We start from the raw sequence: 17,881 nt of genomic DNA, 5'->3' as shown, positions 1-17,881 counted from the left end.
GAACTATTGCTTGATCTCGAGCTTCAAGCATCGAGTTCTTCACTCAGCTTGCACATCGCCAAAGAGATATCTACCCCTCTTTCCGCCAATCACTCCACCTCAAGCGGCGGCGTTCCCAAAACATTAATAAACCTCCCACTTCTCTCCACCTCCATCACCCACTGCCTCCAAGGCTTAAAAACAATCCAGCGATTCATCTCATTCGTCGCTTTTCTCTCTTCTCCACTCAGATATTTCACATTCCCGCCCTGAGCCCCCGCCAACAACAACGCCTTCGTCTGCACTCTCGCATTACTCGCCGCGTAATACGCGAAATCCGTAACTTGCTCTATCCCGTCGCCAACTGTTACAAAGCCATGCCTATACATTAATACAAACCGTCAGCAGATGAATCACCATACATTCATCGCCTAGGAGAATACTTACCCACGCATCAGCACCGTCGTATGTAAAGGACTTGTAACCCCCGTCTCATTCCTCCCAAACATCCCCGCCAGCCCTTTCCCCAACCTCACACTATTAACAAGCATATCCCTCGGCTCCCCCTCCTCATACACGTCCCCAATATCAAAGTTCGGTACCTCCCCACCCAGAAACCCAGCCATGTGGTACACAGGCTGCATCCCTCGCATCCCCTTTCCATCTCCATCCCCATCCCCATCCCCATTCCCATCACCAGCATAATCTAGAACAGTATACGGAAGCACATCCTCACAATGACTATGCACAACCGCGTGAACATCCGGATATCTTTTCATTATCTCACTGTGGATATAGCGTTCCGCATATCCACCCGTAGTACCGGGTAAGGGCGTGCCGTCGGCGATGTGGTATTCGCCGATATCAGCGGGGGAGGAGACGGTCGCAGGCCCGATTTGCAAAGCGATGAAGAAAGTGGTGTTTGTGTGTGGATTGCGGACGCTGATGTGGCCGAAGGGGTCGAGGACGGCGTGGTGGGAGAGGATGTGGTTGGAGGTTATGAGGGTGGAGAGGAGGGCTGTTGTGTTCTTCATGGTGTCTTCGTTAACCGGACTGGAGATATGGGGTAGGGTAGGTAAGGTGACTGGAAGGGGAGGGATGTCAGATGGAAGTATGTGATCAGCGCAGGGATTGTTGGTAGATATACTGATATATCTGGGTGGACATACGTCAAGGAGGTAAGCATCATCGTACAGCGAGGATCTCGGGATTATGATCGTTAGCGCGATGTTAGTGGCAGCCTATGGGCAATCTTGCATATGGCTACCAAGACGTGGTTACCGTACATTCACGACGATTGGAGAGCCTGCTTTTGCTACACAGCTGCATGATTACAAAGATGTATTTGCTTAGAGATACAACATTATTCTACACGCTATGGGATCAAAAAGGGAGGTGGAAACCGAAATGCCTCCGATGGTGAGAAGTGGTATATAGCGAAGCACGCAAGATCGTGCTGGATTTGGGCGGTAACATCCGTTCCTAGACGAGAAGGAATACCCTGCTGACACTGAAGGGTCAAAACGTAATCATCGATGTTGTGAAACACCATTGTCGGGACGGCAAGCTCCATCCGATGGGCTGAGAGTAAGCTTCATCATCGACCGCCGTTCATGGCGCCCTGGTTGAACTCGCTTGTTCCGTGGCCGGTGTTATTCGAGAAATCCGGAAGTACACCGTTCATGCTGATGCCATCTTCGTATCCCGAGAAGCCACCAGTCATATCCGCCCAATCCCATTCCAGTGTCATTGGCATCTTCCATAGATCCTGTGGAACGTTGTTCAGAGTCTGGTCAAACTGGCCCATGCCGGCCATGGCATTGATGTTCGCGTTTACGCCGTTAATGTCACCACCTGTTGTCATTGGTAGGCTTTGTGATTGCTGGAGCATTTGCGCGGTGATTCCCGGTGAGCCGTATTGGCTCATTTGGATGTTGGGTTGTAAAGAGTCGTGTGTGAAGTTTGGTGAGAAGGGGAATGGCTGAACATATTAGCTTTGGACTAGCACCACGGTGGTGTAGCTTACCTCATTAAATCCATGGAAGTCTGGATTGAAGATCATGCCCTCTTGGGCGGGAGGATTTTGTGGGGTCGTAACTTGCTGAGGTGGGGATTGTGGGTTACGACCTGTCGAAAGAAGCTCAGCCGCGGTTGCTTCGATCTGAGCATCCTGTTCGCTATCACCTTGTTTCCTCTTCCGCCGCGATGCGTGTTCGCGATCTGCCTTCTCCAGCACGATAGTAGCAATACGCTCAAACTCGGCGCAAACTGTGCACATGCGCTTGACACTGCCACTGCCTTGGTCGTCGTTGAGCATGTTCAGGAAGTTGACGACCAGCTTCATCAGTTTGAGATCTGACCGCGATCGTGTGTCTTGTGGGTTTTGTAGGATGTTGGCGAACAGTGTGACCAAAGCGGTGACAGGGAAGTAGATGACCAGCCAGACACATGACAAGTCACCTTTAGGTATGTACTTCAAGAGATGGATCGAAGCTCGGGCAGCTTGCACACATAATTGAGCGGACATGAATACTCTGGGGTTCAGAGGGCGGGCGTTCAGACCTTGTATCGCGAAGTTGGATAATCGACTGGTCCAGTATCCGTGGTGTACGCTCATGCGGTGGATAGTGGTCAAACAGTTGTAGTATCCGAGATGTAGCACTGCCACTTGAAGTATGAGCGGGGTGTGCGATGCCTTGATGTCGTGCTCTGGTCTGAACTCAAGCGGTATGTCGTCCTTCCAGGCTTCCAGCTCTTTGTCCAGTTCGCCAATAGTATTGAGCAATTCACCATCGGTCTGCTTGGATGCCTTTACGGAATAGAGGCCCTTGTAGACTTTGCTTTGGATCACGGAGAAGGTGCACATGAGACGGAACAGGTTCATTGTGCCCTTTCCATCGGCGAGCGGGATGTTGCCGATATTGTCCGGTGGAGTCTCGCTCGGTAGCTCGACGTTCATATCGTCATCGTCTTGTACAGGTGGTCTGCCAGACCGTAGACAGATACTTGTGGGGGTTAGTATGTGTATACTGTTGGAAGATCACAAGACTCACTCTTTGTCCAGCATGTAGGCAATCCAGAATACACGCCTTCGTTGCTCGACCTCGGCGGCGTTCAGACTGAAGTTGGCACCCTTCTTGTGGAGACCAATGCTATGTGCAAGTCGCATGGCGGTGGCAACGAAGAAGTAGGTAGGCTGTGGGTTTGGTGTCCCAAGAAGGAAGAGACCCTAAACACGTTAGATGAGAACATCTTCAAAGTCCGTTACTACATACCACTCCCAGTAAAGCCTGGACACTCAGAAGATCGGTGTTGCGCATGGTGAGCTCTACCATCACACTCATGGCGTTCTTTAGGTACTGCCACGCCTTTTCGTCTTCTTCTGCTGGCACCAGATTGCTCATGACGCGCAGTCGATGTGCGAAAGCCAGAGCAACATTCAGACTGGCCCACCAGCCGGATCCTTCGTATGGGTCTTTCGAGTAGTGCTTGTCTACCAGATGCATAAAGGTCGGTTCGTGGAACAGCGGGAACATGCAGTTGAAGTTCTCAAAGTAGTCCTTGAGTAAAGACAGAGCTTCGTGCTTGGGCGGTAGTTGTTTGTAGACGCGGCGCTTGAAGATGTCCTGGAAGACGTCGGGCCGCCATTGGATCCACTTGTTGTCCTCGACGGCGGCTGTGGAGATCATGTCGCGGAAAGAGTTGTCGCCGGTCTTTTCGTTGACCCATTGTATGCCTTTTGGCGAGAAGATGGAGAAACCGGATGAAGAACCTGGGATTGTTAGCGGTGAAGACGACGGATATGGAGGACATACCGATGTATCTGGTCTCTCCGCAGTTGTTCGTCACCAGGGAACACATCATCTCGGCGAGCGCGTCCTCTTCCTTGTCTTTGTCCTTCGTGGTGTCCATCTCTTCCTGGGGCTCTGGTGAGGCGGTGCCGCTCCTCGGACTGGGGAGAGCTGGCTGGGCCGGTGTGCCATTGGCGGTCGAGTGGCCTGTTGTGGGCGGTGCCATGGAGGCTCGTCGGTCGTCGATGCTATTCCGGGGTGTAGCGGATCGGCCGGCTCGTGCCTCCAGCCGCCGCTCGAGTGTGGCCAGGTCGGTGCTGCCATCGTCGTCTTCGGGCAGGACGCCAGAGAGGCGCATCAGCGACTCCATGCGCGCCAGGCGGTTCTCCAGACCCTCGATGTACTTGGCGCTGTGCACGGTCAGCATACCATGTGCGCAACACCACGGTCGCACCTACCCCTTTGGCGGCTGGCGCTTCTTCTCGACCTGGGTGAAGATGCACTCGGTCTTGTAGTTCTGGCAGTGGGTGCACGAGGGCATCTTGCCGTCGCACTTGATCTTCTTCTTCCGGCACATGTCGCACGCCTGCATCCTGTCAGCATGCCGTCGTCACCCTCAAGTCCGCGCGCTGTACCCGTGCGATGCGCCGCCGCTTGGGGTCGCTGTCATTGTGGTCGTCGTCGTCAAGGTTGAACATGTTGCCCGGCGGCATCTGCGACGGGTCGTAGGTGCCGCTGCCGAACAGACGCGGCGGCGGAGGGTTCATCATGGGCGGGCCGGTGGCATAGAAGCCGTTGGGAGGGGGGTTCATGGTGTTCACGGGTATTAGGAGGCGCTATGTCGTCAGTCGTGAGGTCGTCGGGCAATTGGGCCCTCGCGAGTATCCGGGGCCTGGTGGTGTTTTGTGAGGGCGGAGGGGTGTCGTGCTGGGGGTCTGGAGGTCTAGTGCTGAGCAGGGTGAAACGCTGCCGAGGATCGCATCTACAGGGCCCTGGGGGTGGGTGTCGCAGACTCGCCGAGTATCGAATCGTGGCCGACGGTGAACGGGTGAGGCAGAAAGCTTGTTTGGCCTGTTGCAGATGCGCAACGCCCGCTAAAAACGGCAACACGAGGATGGCGGTAAGGGTGATTAGTCGTCTGGCAGCAGCTGAGACGACACCTGAGGCAGCTCTTCTCCGCGTCTACTACAATAACTACGGCCAGCCTAGAGAGCCGCGTCGTCCGTAGTTCGCGCGTCCAGCCCGCCTTAGTCAGACACGAGCCACGCCAGCTGGGCTGGAAACGGGCTAGCAGACATGACGTTGCGATATTGCTTCTCCCACGCGTTTGGCAGGTGAAGAACTTTATACGCCCTAGCACCATCTTATTTCTTTAACATTGAAAAGACCACTCTAGAGCATACTACTCTGTAAGCCTAGAGTTGTTCATTCTGCAGCCTAGACCTCACAATTTCAGGGCTCGTAAGCGCCTACCAAAATAGTACGTCAGCATTCCTGGTCCCTTCCGCTTACAACGCTCGCGTACCTGTCGCTTGCCGGGATGCGCTATGGGCACACCGCTACCAAGAGACACATGCCGAGCGGCAGCCACACGACAACGTCGTCCACCCTGCTGCGCCACCACTCCCGTCGCATCCTCGCATCTCCGCCCCTCCTGACATTCCACCTGCCTGACACTCCACCTGAACGTCTGACCAAGTTTCCAGATCGAGGCTGGCACCACTACCCGCCATGGCACCAATGACGGTCGAAGAGCTGCAGCAACACCCCGAATTCAACCACACTATCTGGGATCTCAAACCAGAAAAGAAAGGCAGGGCCGTTGTGGCCAAAGACCGTGGCGGTCCCCTTAACATCGCTTACGAGGTCCACGGCCATGGCGACAGACACCTCGTGGTAAGTCGCCCCACTTTCGGTATTAATATCTGCTCCAACATGATGCGCTGCATATCACGCCAAAGAAAGCTTGTTCTTGACCGGGATACATTTGTAATGTTCCTCTTCTACCAATCCACGGGTACCGGCACCCTGTCACCGTTTCGTTTCAGTCACAATGACCGTCTCAACTCGTCTGTGTCGTGTCTCAGGTTGTCCAACTCGCACACTTATACATTTCACTCTATAGCCGCTTCCGGCATCTTCCGTATACACCATTATCGTGAAGACTCGACGACTGACGCCATGTAGTGGGTCATGGGCCTTGGTGGCATGAAGTACGCATGGCAGCGCCAGACGAAGGATTTTGCCCACAACAAAGGCGACCAGTATTCGTCGCTGGTGACTGACAATCGGGGCATTGGCGACTCTGACAAGCCCACGTCGAGATACTCCACCTCTGCCATGGCTCAGGACCTGGTCGAAGTGCTCGACCACATCGGCTGGACCGGCAAACGTGAATTGCACGTCATTGGTATGAGCATGGGTGGAATGATAGCTCAGGAGATAGTAAGTCGACCACATTTTCCTCGCCATGATCTTCGACTCGGAAGCTACACGTTCCGTTATCGAACACAAATCCTCGACATGTAGTCGCCAGAAACATTTCTCTGGACTTCTGACACCCAGCATCACCCTGTAATCTCATCGGCGCTTTCATCTTCCGCTCCGCTCGATTCTACCCCACCCCCACGTGTTCGATAGTAGAGCACATATGATCTCCGGTCGTGTATGTCGATCGTGGGGGATGCGGCGAAATTGCCTATTGCGGACAGTCGTCATGCCTTCACTACATATAGCCACTAACAAACATCTAGGCTATGTTAATACCGGAACGCATATGCACACTGTCGCTAGTATCGACAGCCGCACAACTGTTCCGAACAACCGTACGTGGCACTATATCACACACCTTTCATCTACTCACACCCCCAGGGCTTCCTCGAAAACCTCATCAATCGCGCGAACCTCTTCATCCCGAAGTCCCTTGACGCCCAAATCGAGGGCGTGAAAAAGAATCTCTACACGCAGGAGTGGCTCGACTCGCCCGACACGCTCGAACCCGTCGTCCAAGCCTTTCCCACGAACGGGGACCGCTTCGCCGCCAACGAACTCTGGAAGCGACAACACCCAGAGTACTTTGGCAAGGCGGCCTTCATGCTACAAGCCATTGCCGCGGGGTGGCATCACAAGAGCCCAGAACAACTCCAACAGATTGCGACAACCGTTGGCAAGAACAGAATTATGGTCGTTCACGGGACCAAGGATCGTATGCTGACGTTCCCACTGGGCGTTGTGCTTTGGCGTGGATTGGAGAAGGGCGAGGGTGTGACGGGCAAGGAGAACTGGTTAGGTGTCGAAGAGGAGGACGATGTTTGGCAGGAAGGTGAGATTGAGAAGCATTTTATCAAGGGTCAGGGGCATATGTTGCCTGCGGAGATGAGGGAAGAGTTTAATGGATGGATCGAAGGGCTGGTGGAGAGGGGGATTAGGCTGAATCGAGAGGAAGGTTTGTAGAGTATTGCCAGACAAGGTTGGTGTTGCATCAGCCCTCGTCGCAATAAATATGCACATAACCGTCTTTCGCCTTGCAATTCTCTCGTAATACAAGTCGATTAAGTTGCCCATACCCTCAGAGAAAAAGAATACAATGATTCGCAAACCACCGGCAACACCATATACAACAATACAAAACGTACTCGAATGACATGTGATCTATAACGTCGCATACCGTACATCCCGACCAGGACCTCGGCACATGAATGGCTGGGCGGGGTATGCCGACATCACCACTCGGCATCACCACTCCATTATATCTCTTCAATCAACATCACAATTTGGAAGCACATGTAGTAAGCAAACTGCTAGAATCTAATCAAGCAAATATGGCTCCTCTGATACATCACCCACCGGTCGTCTTGTTCGGCTATGACTGTGAGCACGCTGCCATCCATCCCATCACATAAACTGACCACAGCACAGCAAGTCCATTTACGAACAAAGTCAAACTGACCCTCCGCATCAAGCAAATCCCCTTTTGTAAGCCTCTACCATCCGCACCACTATCCTATCACCATCCTATCACCATCCTATCACCATCCTCACTAACCACACCCAACCAAGCATACATCCCCGTCCCCTCCATGCTCCCCCGCCCCCTCATAACCTCAACCTTCGGCCTCCAATACCGCCGCATCCCCATCCTAGCAATCGGACGACACATCTACTGCGACACCAGTCTCATCATCGAGGCTTTGGAGCACTTTTTCCCTGCAGATCAGGGTTGGGGTACTGTTTATCCGGAAGCCCAGGGGTTGGGAGTAGGAAAGTGGGCGTATAGGGCGATGGCGAGGGGGTTTGCGGGGTTTTGGACGGATGTAAGTTGTGGTTTTGTGGTTTTGTTTTCTTTTAGACGGGGAAAAAGAGGGGGATGGGGAGGGGAAGGGAAAGAGGAAGTGTGGGTGCGGTGATCATGTGCTGATTTGACGACAGAAACCCCTCTTCCGCACGACCACAGGATTCATCCCCCCCTCAGTCTGGTCCTCAGATTTCGGCAAAGACCGCGCGCAACTAATCGGGCACCCTATCCAGCCCGAAAAGCTGCAAGCCAAAATCCCAGACAACCTCTCGCTTCTGGACATGCACCTCTCGATGCTGGAGCCGATGTTCACGTCTGCAACGTGGGCGATGCCGACGCAGACGCCAAGTTTGGCGGATTTGAGTTTGTATTATCAGGTACGGTGGGGTATGGATATTGGGGCTGGGAGGGGGATTGGGGATCTGAGTGGGGGTGGGGCGAGGGATACGGATGGGGAGGAGGATGTTGTGGGGTTGGTGTTTAATGGGGAGAGGTATCCGGGGTTGATGAGGTGGTTTGGGGCGTTTGAGGAGTATATTGAGGGCCTGCCTGATACGCAAGTAATGGTGCAGAAAGGCGATGTGCAGTGGAAGGAGGCGCTTCGACAGACGCCTTTGCTGAAAGATGAAGAGCTGCTGGTTCCTACGGCGGTTGCGCCGCATGAGGTGCTTGATACTCGGAGAGGGATGGTACCGGGGGCGATTGTGAGTGTTGTACCAGATGACACTGGACGCGGCAACCCTACGAAGGGCACGTTGGTGAAGATCGGAAGCGAAGAGGTCGTCATCAAGCCGGCTGAGGAAGCTGAGTTGGATGTAAGAATCCATTTCCCGCGTCTAGGGTTCATTGTAAAGGTTCCGAAGGGAAGTAAAATGTAATGAGTCTGCCGATACTGGTGTCAGGAAGCTGTCGTAGTAACTTTGTAATGGCTGCATCTGAAGCTCAGATTATAGTAAAATAGATAACCTACATCAATGACCGGCAGATCAGGCCTTTGTGATACTTTCGTATCGTTCATCTTGAATTAAGCGAAAGCATGATGCGGACGAAGAGAGCTATCAAATTCCATGACGTCGATACTGGAATGAGGATGTTTTATACAGATCTCAGTATACGGGCGATGATAACTTTCCAGATGTTTGCATCATGTGGTGTGTTTTCAGCAGACTAGGTTTTGAATATCGTGCCATTGACCAAGGATAAGAAGACATACACTATGAAGTTGTTCGGATTATGATGAACACCTGTCTTTGATCTTAGATTGCCCCATTCGCCTTGAGGACACCAATGGGCAGGCTGATTGCAAATACCACCATGACAAAGCAAATGAATATCGCTATGCCGTTCCTTGACAAAGAAGGCTTCGTCTCAATGTAGAGACCCCAGCCTGTGACATCACTTCCTGGAATTGCCTTGAGTTGCCCCGGGAGTCTGCGTTTCGGAAGCTGATCAAGGACCGTTCTTTGACCAGCTGCAATAGCGTCAGGATAGAGCAAGTCTTGCCTCAGCATGTTGGGACCAAGAACTGGCATCACCCGCCGATTTCGAGATCCTGGAGCTGGGGAGCAAATGTATTCTTTGTCGTTCCCAACCATATTCTCCGGTGGAAGACAGGTACAGTAGAATCCAGAATCTGGATGGTAACGCCCGTTGGTTAAGACTTTACACGTACTTTCATGTGTATAGACCACAGTGTTGTTATTGTAATCGAACGTGAACTGAAAAATAGTTAACGCAAGTAAAACCTTGTACATGCTCAGAACCTACCTTGGCCAAAGTGATGCTCTTGAGGTTTCTCCAAGTTACCCAATATTGTCGGACCGAAAGCCGCTTTCGAAGGTGATGGAATAGTTGACGATCGTCCCTAATATCTTGCAGATCCTCCTGCGTCAACTTCAGCGTCGTTTCATGGTTCAAACAGACCAGCAGACCAAGATGCTCCCGCCCTGGAACTCCAGATTCACGTGCAAACGTTGCCGTAGCATCAACCAGGCGGGGTACACCAGAACGAGTTTGCAACTCGCATCCTCCGCGTTCGGCTTCCGAATCTGTTATTTTCCCATCTCCACCCTGCCGGCTTGATACACGCAGGTCACGTGCGAAGATCCAGGATATCTCCTTTGTGGCAGTCTTGTATCGTGTTTGCAGCTCTTGTTCGAGCTCCTTTACAGCGCCATGGTCTATGTCCACGTAGTAGTCGTACATGCGCTTATCACGCTAATATGAATGTCAGCGTATTGTAACAAGAACCGTGAGATAAACTTACGGATTCCCAATACACAGCGACTGCCTTTCTAGGCGCTGTTGGTTCGGTTGTCCCTTGGTTCGGTTCAAATAGAACTAAGTTACTCCTCGAGATATTTGATGAATTGGAAGCACCTGGAGATTCCTCGAGAATCGGTGTTACATGGTCTTTCATGTTGAACGAAGCGTAGTCTCGAACTTCGACATTTGCGATATCACTGTTGATACCTCTGAGTCCCCGCGTAAAGTCTCGATTTTGAGTGATGAACAGGATCGACCCGTTGGGCGATATTGGAAGAAAATTGGAGAGTTGTTGCACGGATGAAATCGGATCCGCTGTTGCGTGATTTCGCGATATGCGTGAGACGAAGAAGGTGTCGGCATCTTCAGCGTTGTCAACCACCATTGTCCATTGCCCATTTGCGATATCGCATAGCCATCTATGCACGATTTGACATATGTCGACAGAAGGATCGTTCCAGTGATTTATCTTCGCCGCCGCGGCGATTGCATTAAAACCTTCTCTGAAACTTGCGCGCGTCTCTGCGTTGATCCAAAAAACCCATTTCGTTGGCGTCTGGTTTCGGACTCGGTAGGCGTACTCGATAGCGACTCGGGTCTTCCTGAAAGCCAATTTAGCGCCCTGTCACTACTTAAACACGGCGGAACATACCCAACGCCTGCGGGCCCAATCAGGGATGCCCAGCCAGCATTCTGGGAGCATATCTGATACACCTTCTCCAAGCAATCGCCATGGTGGAATTCGTTTTCGCGGCGAAAAGGAACCGTCCATCGAGGCACTTTGTTGTGTAGCGATCGCTCAGCTTCATCACGCAACCGCGTCAATGCTCTTGCGGATCCCTCACCGTATATTAGCGGCATGTAGACGCCACACAAACCCAATAGAGAATATGCTGAATCCTCTTCTCTCTTCGTCTGGCGTCCCTCGATCCATGATATGCGATCCTCGATGCTGAAATCTTCTAGTGAACCGCTCTGAAGTGCCAGGACAGGTATCCGGGTTCGAAGGTGGAGAGCCTGTAGCAGTGTGACCTTGCCCCCTAGTGGTTTTCCTGTCTTCGAGAAGAATTCAACCACTCGTGGCGCAAGCATCTCTTGCAGTGTCCAACCTCGCTGAAACCATCTACTGCTGTGGAATATTTGGACCCATTGTTGTTGAGATATGTCTTCGACCGGTACATCGATCTCCACGTCTGAGAGTAGGACATAGCACTTCTCCGCCTGCTGATACCATTTGAACATGGAATTGATGGCCTCGGTCAATTCAGCGCTACTGCTCTTGTCAATGCAGCATGTGTCCACCCAGAAGAACTCTAGCTTGTCGCTAACAGCGCGCTCAGAACAGAAGACGAGCTTGTTATAACCAGGAATAGCCTTAGCTTTCTCGTCTCTCAGATCAGAGAATGTGACTTCATCTTCGTTCGAACCCCAAGTGTGCGATAGGATTGCGTAGGGCGGGACTTCCTCCTTGAATCGCTCAACAAGGCTGAAGCCGACGGAGTCAGACGAACGTTGTAGGAGGCGCATGGCGTACTAACGTGGGAGGGCGCAGAGAAAGTTACGCCGATGGAACAGAGTGCTGCATTTGAACGAAATGAGGTGTTCATGTGATACTGCCGCCTGGAGGGGTGGATTGAAATCGTCTAAAAGGACCAACAAGGCTGGATATAATCGTTTCGCTGCGGTCAGACAGCCTGAAAAAGAAGGCCTCAAGCCTGCCTGACACAGCCACCCCCTTATGATTGCAGACGTATCTGTCTGCCTGTTGCAAGGCTTTCAACACCAGGCTATGCTGCGCAAACCATGTTTTGTGGCTAACAGAGCGACGCACTGTCTCCAAATCGTCATAGTGACACGCCGGCGTGGGATAGAGTCAGTAAAGAGCTAGTTCGAGGGGGCGTGGGTTAAAAAGGCCAGTGGTATCGCAAGGTGCGTAGTGACCACGCGGCTCAGCTCAACGCACGGACCCCAGACCTCTTTAACCCGTAAGCTGCAGATCTTACTGGAGAAGTGTTCTTTGGGTTGGTTGTGTCTGCATGGTATGATCATCTGTTCGAGGCAAGCAAATTGCCAGACGCCTGGAACAATGCATCATGGTACTGCATATTAGAGTGTTCTCAGGCTCAGCCATTGGCCTGGCAAACGCCGCGAAGCCATCATAACCTGTGAGTCGCTCTCTTTATTATTCGTTCATAACGTGTAACTTCTCAGAGATCTCAAGCCCATCTAGCAGCGGTAGCTTGTCAGCCTTGGCTGGTAAAGAACATCCCATGATGCCACGAAGCTGTCGTGCATGCAGCATCTTCGCATCGGTGCACGCGTCGTCATTCGAAGCTGCAAGGCTGTGCGACGTGAAGGTGTGCGCTAGTGGGGGCTCGAGCGGTGTGACGTATGTTCAGTCGGGTGTCGAGATTAACAGAACGCGCGCTGCACCCGTACGCAATCGATCAGGATGGAGGTCGTGGTTGAGGGAAGTAGGTAGCATGGCACGGATTAGTGGCAGCGGCAGCCCGGGCGTGACCTGGAGCCGTGTCCCGAACAGGATTAGCGCGTCAGTGCGCGATCACGTGGATAGCCTTGGAAGAAGCCATTGTTGGACGCGGCTATCCCACAATGCATGCCATGCTCCCCAAGAGTGTCGTGACTAGAGTAATGTCTTATGAAGATGCAGAACCTCAGTGCGATGCACATAATAGATCGTGGTGTGTCAGCACGAATCAGCAAATTCGACTAGATGCTGTATCTATCTACACACGGCAACGAGCTTTTGGGATTGAAACATGCTTTTGCTGTGGTATCAAATCATGTCCGTAATCTACCATAACTTGTGACGCCAAACTCCATGACTATGTCGCAATATCATCCAATGACTGTCGGGAAAAGTCCTTTCTTATCGCAGAAGATACCATCTGTACCCTAGACGCAGTCCTACTCGTCAACATCCATAGCCTCAACACCGCCACCGACCTTCCTCTTCAGCATCTTCTTCGTCTTGGTCTTCTGCTTGGGCAGCTCCTCCTCAAGCTCACTGAGCTCGCTCTCCTCAGCCTCAAGCTCCTTCCTCCTAGCCGCGACCTTCTCCTTGACCTTCTGCACATCAACCTCCATCTCCTCCTGCTCAACCTCCTCCTTGGCGAACCTCTCGCTCGGCGGCAGCAAGTGCTGGTTCTCCTCGACCAGCTTCCTGTCTTCCTCACGCTGCCTCTGCTTGTTGCCACGCATGCGCGCCTTGTAGAATGCGCGCTCTCTCCTCTGCCGGATCTCGGATACACGGCCCATGGCCTTGAGAGTCGTCTGGATGAGGTCGCGGTTGTATCGCACGGGCACGTTGCGGCGCTGGGCGAAGGTGAGGGTCGAGTCGACGGTCATTTCCTTGTTGTGCGCGCGGCGGAAGGATTTGGTCCAGGCCAGCTTGCGGGGGTTGCGCTTCATTTTGAAGTTCTTGTGGCATTTGCTCTTGCAGAAGCGGAAGGCCTTTGCATCGTTGCGCACTGATGAGTCAGCAAGGATTTCTTTGGGGTGCGATTATTTATGCATACCAAAGGTTATACCCTTGGACGGGTATACCGGCGAAGAGCAGAAGTAGCAAGTCTCGATTCTCATCTTATCGTCGTGGCGCGAATGCGATCGCGCTCGTTCTTATCGTGGGTAGGTATGCGCTTTTCCGCGTCGCAGTAATTAGCAGCGTGGGCTGAGATCGGGATGTATAGGAATCGACCACGCTTCACTTAGTTGGCGGTGGTGAGGCGGGTGTCGTGTGAAGGTGTCGAGGTTGAGGTTCGAGAAGTTCGCCGGCTCGAAATTTTGGGTGGCCCGTGCGTGCCAACCCACCTGCCATTCTGGCCCGCCAATTGCGATGCTTCTCGACCGAGGCACCTCCGCAAATTTCCTTCTGACCACCTCGCCGCCGCCATCCACCTAAGCTTCTCCATCTGACGTATCCTCCCGCGTACCTCACATCGCGACTTCACACTACCCGTATACCGGACCTCCGAAACTGCATCGTTGAGCCCTGATAGTGCGACGAGATGTCTGCCTGGGTTTGGATCTTGGGCGCTGGTGCCACTGCTTTCTTCGTATGGCCTCCAATTTCCTTAGTCACGCCTCTATTTTGACTGGATCGGCAACTGCTGGAGTATCACAATATACTAGGAACGTTTACTGACACATATGGATAGGGTCGCGCAGCACTCGTAGCATTACGGAGATCAGGCGGTGGAGCCGGAGCACTAGGACGCGGATACTACAAAGGCGGCTTTGAGCCCAAGATGACACGGAGAGAGGCTGCTCTCATATTAGAGATGCCGTACGTCTCCCACGAACCCACATATCCCGCAAGACATACAGAGACTGACGAATCCCAGCGAGCGCGGCATTACGAAAGAACTATTACGGAAGAAGCACCGATCGCTTATGCTACTCAACCACCCCGATCGAGGCGGTAGCCCATACCTTGCGACCAAGGTCAACGAAGCGAAAGAACTACTTGAGAAGGAGGTCAAGGGTTGATACGATGGGCAAGAGGTGGATGATGTGAACCAAGACTTTGTACTATATCACGGCATGATTCTCAGCATCAGCATGGCGTTGGACTGAATATGATTAGCGATTTACGACTCTCAATACGGTTCTATCCTGTTCATGTTATACGAACTCGGTGAACTCCAAGCTTAGTGACTATGACAAATAGGTGTACCACTCTACATTTCATTACAGTCGCGAAGAGGTGCGCCATGAATACGGCGACGACGCTGACGAGGGACATGACAACCATATCGAAAAACTCAAAAACACGGAGCAAACGGTGTGGAATGGTAATGCGTATCGAAGGGCGAATACACATATGATCACGAGCAAGAATCGGAGTCTGAGCCAGAAGCGGGATCTAGGGATGAGCAAAAACAAGAGTCTGCGGTAGAGGAATCGTTGGATATGGATCTTGAGTCGGATTTTGATCAGATTGAGAGGTGCTTAGAGGGGATAAACTCATTCTATACAAGGGAAAATATGAAACAGGTTTGCAGACTACATTAGAACAAAAACTTACGAAATAGGTGACGTAATGTCGACGTAGGCTCTAGGGTGTTGAGCGTTTTCCAATATCAGCGTGAACTCCTCATTCACGATGTTTTCGCATGCGAATCGCATGAAACGAGGAAGCCGGGGGTAGCTCGTCATGTGATTGAGTATTGGAGAATGTGAAGAAGTCTTGATTCTTGGGCCAAATTTCAACAGCGCTCATGAAAGTCTGCCTTGGCAATGTGACAAAGCAAACACTGGTGTCATTTGATAGTATTTACAAAGCGCAAAGAAACACCTCAATCATTACCCTTACACCCATTCGTCCATCCACCCGCGGCCTTGACAATCTTGTTATTCGCCCAACACCTCGCACGCACCCAAATCGGTGTACTAAACGTCGCATACCACTCGTGCCCATCATGATCAGCCGGATTGTCAAAGTACTCGAACTTCCAAAAGGTTGTACCAAGGCCATAGCATCCATTCATGTTAGGCCGAAGAGTATCTTTTCCGTAATCCCAGGTCGAGAAGCCAGCACCCTCAACCTTGTAGCGTCCGTGAGTCCCCTTATACCAGCCCTCACAGCGACCATATGGCGCTTTTGGCGGCGGCCAGGGGCGGTTACTGCGGCGGGGATTGAGCTCGTACTTGTAGTCTCCGCCGCTGCGAATGTATCTGCCACCACCCTTCCAGTTCATGGGGTTGTCGGATGTGTCGCATGAGTTCATGATCTTCTTCATTGAGTCCACGCACTCGTCCTTGTCGAATCCCGAAACACCATTGCTGAGTGTGACGACGTAGTCGTGTTGTTCAGGTGTGCCTTCGTCGTAGGTCTTGGAGTAACTCCAGTTGATTTTGTTTTTGTCGTGCTTGTCTTGGACTTCCTTGCAGAACTCCTCGTAGTTCTCGTTGGTGCGGTTTCCACTGACGTAGAATTTGCTACCTGTCTTGGAGAAACATGTGAATTCGTCTTTGACGGCGGTGCAGGCGGGTGAGTCGACGCCCAGAACGATGGCGCGCAGGTCCATGAGTTCTGAGAGAGCGAAGGAGGCTATGGTCAGGTGGCCGGCTTCGTTGGGATGGAACTGCAAATGTCAGTCAAAGAACCTTGGCATAATTGTACCTAGATGCAGCTAGTACTTACGTTACGGCCAATTGTGTCGGGCATGCCCATACCAAAGGTCATATCGAAGCCACCATCCCCAGGGCAGCCTGGTGGTGAGGGAGCGCGGGCGTCGAGCTTGTGCCTGACGGCAGCACGTGGATCAGGTGACTTGTAAAGAATGGAGTCGTAGAGTGTACGTTCGAGGTTTCGATCGCGAGCCTCCATCATAGCTTTGATGCGATTTACCTGGCGTTTCTCCGAGTTGGAGAGCCTCGTCGAGTTCAGTATCTCCTCAAAATCCATGTCGCGCTTGCGTAGCTCTGACCGCTCGAAGTCATTTTGCCATTCATCCCAAGGGTGAGTGTCGGGCTTGATGAAGTGCATGTTCGGTTGCTTTGGATCTGGATAGTCGCCATTGCTACTCGGCGAGCACATTCGGGCGTCCACCTCATTCGAGACCCAGTAATCCCAATCAGCGTAGCCAACCTTGTACTTGATCTTATCACTCTTAGCGGCTTTATCAACGGCATCGCGGATCGCCTGGTTGATATCAAGCACCAGCTGATTGAAGACGTGGCGACGTTCGATAGTGAGAGCTCGGTACGAGGAACCTAATGGAAGGAACCAGAAGAAATCCCACGACTGGCGATCGCAGTTGTCTTCCTGTGTGTCGAAGAATTGAGCATAGCTGTTCACGACGACGATGCCGTCATCGTTCATCTTCTCGTTGAGTGCTTCCAAAATCTGAAAGATGTTATCGGTGATGATATTTTTGGCATTTTCCTGAGCCTTTGCGATGACGGTCTCGCAGGCGGATGTCTTGCCGTAGGGCAGCATGATGCAATCTGCAATCATCTTGGCGAGACAAAGGTCGTTTCCGCCAGAAGTGAAAGTGACGAAGTCGAGCTTGCCCTCTAGGGCCTGCGCCTGCTGGTAGATTTGTTCAGAACGATCGCCGCTGCAGGCGAGGTATTGGAAGCCGCCGTCCTTTTCGACGTGGGCACCAAACTGTGCCTCTATAACCTTGGGGTATGCCATGTCATATCTGGAACACTTCCAGTTGTCTCGAACCTCTTCCAGCCCACTGGGCACTCTGATAGCTACCTCGTCCGCGGTGATTCTGTGGCCGAGAGGTCTTCCAGCACCGATGCCGGCTGTGTAGCTATCGCCGATGGCCGCCCAGCGCTTGATCCACTCCATACTGCTTGGATCATCATCCCGCTTGCGAAGAGTGGGCGGTGTCCGCGAGGAGGACAAGTTGACAGATGAGGCAGCTTCTGAACGTTGATATAGTCTTGCACTTCTGGCATGTCTTCCATGGTGTGCGTGGTGTGGAACGTAGCCATTCGTCGAGCTGATCAGGACCGAGAGGCCCAAGATCAACGTGATAATCATGTCGATTGGTGTTACCGGACTAAACGAGAG

At 52.4% G+C, this 17,881-nt stretch overlaps 6 protein-coding genes across 6 annotated transcripts; 2 read left to right on the top strand and 4 right to left on the bottom strand.

Annotated features, from left to right (window-relative positions):
• Positions 1 to 1,576: 1,576 nt before the first annotated feature.
• J4E78_010100 (uncharacterized protein) lies at positions 1,577 to 4,582 on the bottom strand (the record flags this gene model as incomplete). Its single annotated transcript, XM_049370681.1, has 7 exons — positions 1,577 to 1,960; positions 2,006 to 2,984; positions 3,033 to 3,208; positions 3,255 to 3,751; positions 3,795 to 4,180; positions 4,229 to 4,356; positions 4,406 to 4,582. 7 exons carry the CDS (start codon positions 4,580 to 4,582, stop codon positions 1,577 to 1,579), a joined length of 2,727 nt encoding a protein of 908 aa, XP_049217561.1.
• Positions 4,583 to 5,501: 919 nt separating this feature from the next.
• On the top strand, positions 5,502 to 7,223 carry J4E78_010099 (uncharacterized protein; the record flags this gene model as incomplete). Its single annotated transcript, XM_049370680.1, has 4 exons — positions 5,502 to 5,666; positions 5,958 to 6,215; positions 6,524 to 6,595; positions 6,642 to 7,223. The coding sequence occupies 4 exons, from the start codon at positions 5,502 to 5,504 to the stop codon at positions 7,221 to 7,223; spliced, it is 1,077 nt and encodes a 358-aa protein (XP_049217560.1).
• A 3,186-nt stretch (positions 7,224 to 10,409) lies between these two features.
• On the bottom strand, positions 10,410 to 11,856 carry J4E78_010098 (uncharacterized protein; the record flags this gene model as incomplete). Its single annotated transcript, XM_049370679.1, has 2 exons — positions 10,410 to 10,443; positions 10,982 to 11,856. The coding sequence occupies 2 exons, from the start codon at positions 11,854 to 11,856 to the stop codon at positions 10,410 to 10,412; spliced, it is 909 nt and encodes a 302-aa protein (XP_049217559.1).
• A 1,401-nt stretch (positions 11,857 to 13,257) lies between these two features.
• RLP24 (ATPase-activating ribosome biosynthesis protein) lies at positions 13,258 to 13,932 on the bottom strand (the record flags this gene model as incomplete). The annotated part of the gene is made up of 2 exons (XM_049370678.1): positions 13,258 to 13,820; positions 13,869 to 13,932. The coding sequence occupies 2 exons, from the start codon at positions 13,930 to 13,932 to the stop codon at positions 13,258 to 13,260; spliced, it is 627 nt and encodes a 208-aa protein (XP_049217558.1).
• A 425-nt stretch (positions 13,933 to 14,357) lies between these two features.
• Positions 14,358 to 14,838, top strand: PAM18 (mitochondrial import inner membrane translocase subunit TIM14; the record flags this gene model as incomplete). The annotated part of the gene is made up of 3 exons (XM_049370677.1): positions 14,358 to 14,405; positions 14,508 to 14,635; positions 14,694 to 14,838. The coding sequence occupies 3 exons, from the start codon at positions 14,358 to 14,360 to the stop codon at positions 14,836 to 14,838; spliced, it is 321 nt and encodes a 106-aa protein (XP_049217557.1).
• Positions 14,839 to 15,647: 809 nt separating this feature from the next.
• On the bottom strand, positions 15,648 to 17,851 carry J4E78_010095 (uncharacterized protein; the record flags this gene model as incomplete). The annotated part of the gene is made up of 2 exons (XM_049370676.1): positions 15,648 to 16,436; positions 16,496 to 17,851. 2 exons carry the CDS (start codon positions 17,849 to 17,851, stop codon positions 15,648 to 15,650), a joined length of 2,145 nt encoding a protein of 714 aa, XP_049217556.1.
• Positions 17,852 to 17,881: the final 30 nt, after the last annotated feature.

The sequence above is a fragment of the Alternaria triticimaculans genome (genome assembly GCF_023758025.1).
Source record: "Alternaria triticimaculans strain BMP 0046 chromosome Unknown scaffold_27, whole genome shotgun sequence".
NCBI classification, from domain to species: Eukaryota; Fungi; Ascomycota; class Dothideomycetes; order Pleosporales; family Pleosporaceae; genus Alternaria; species Alternaria triticimaculans.
This window is presented reverse-complemented; position numbering and strand designations above follow the sequence as displayed.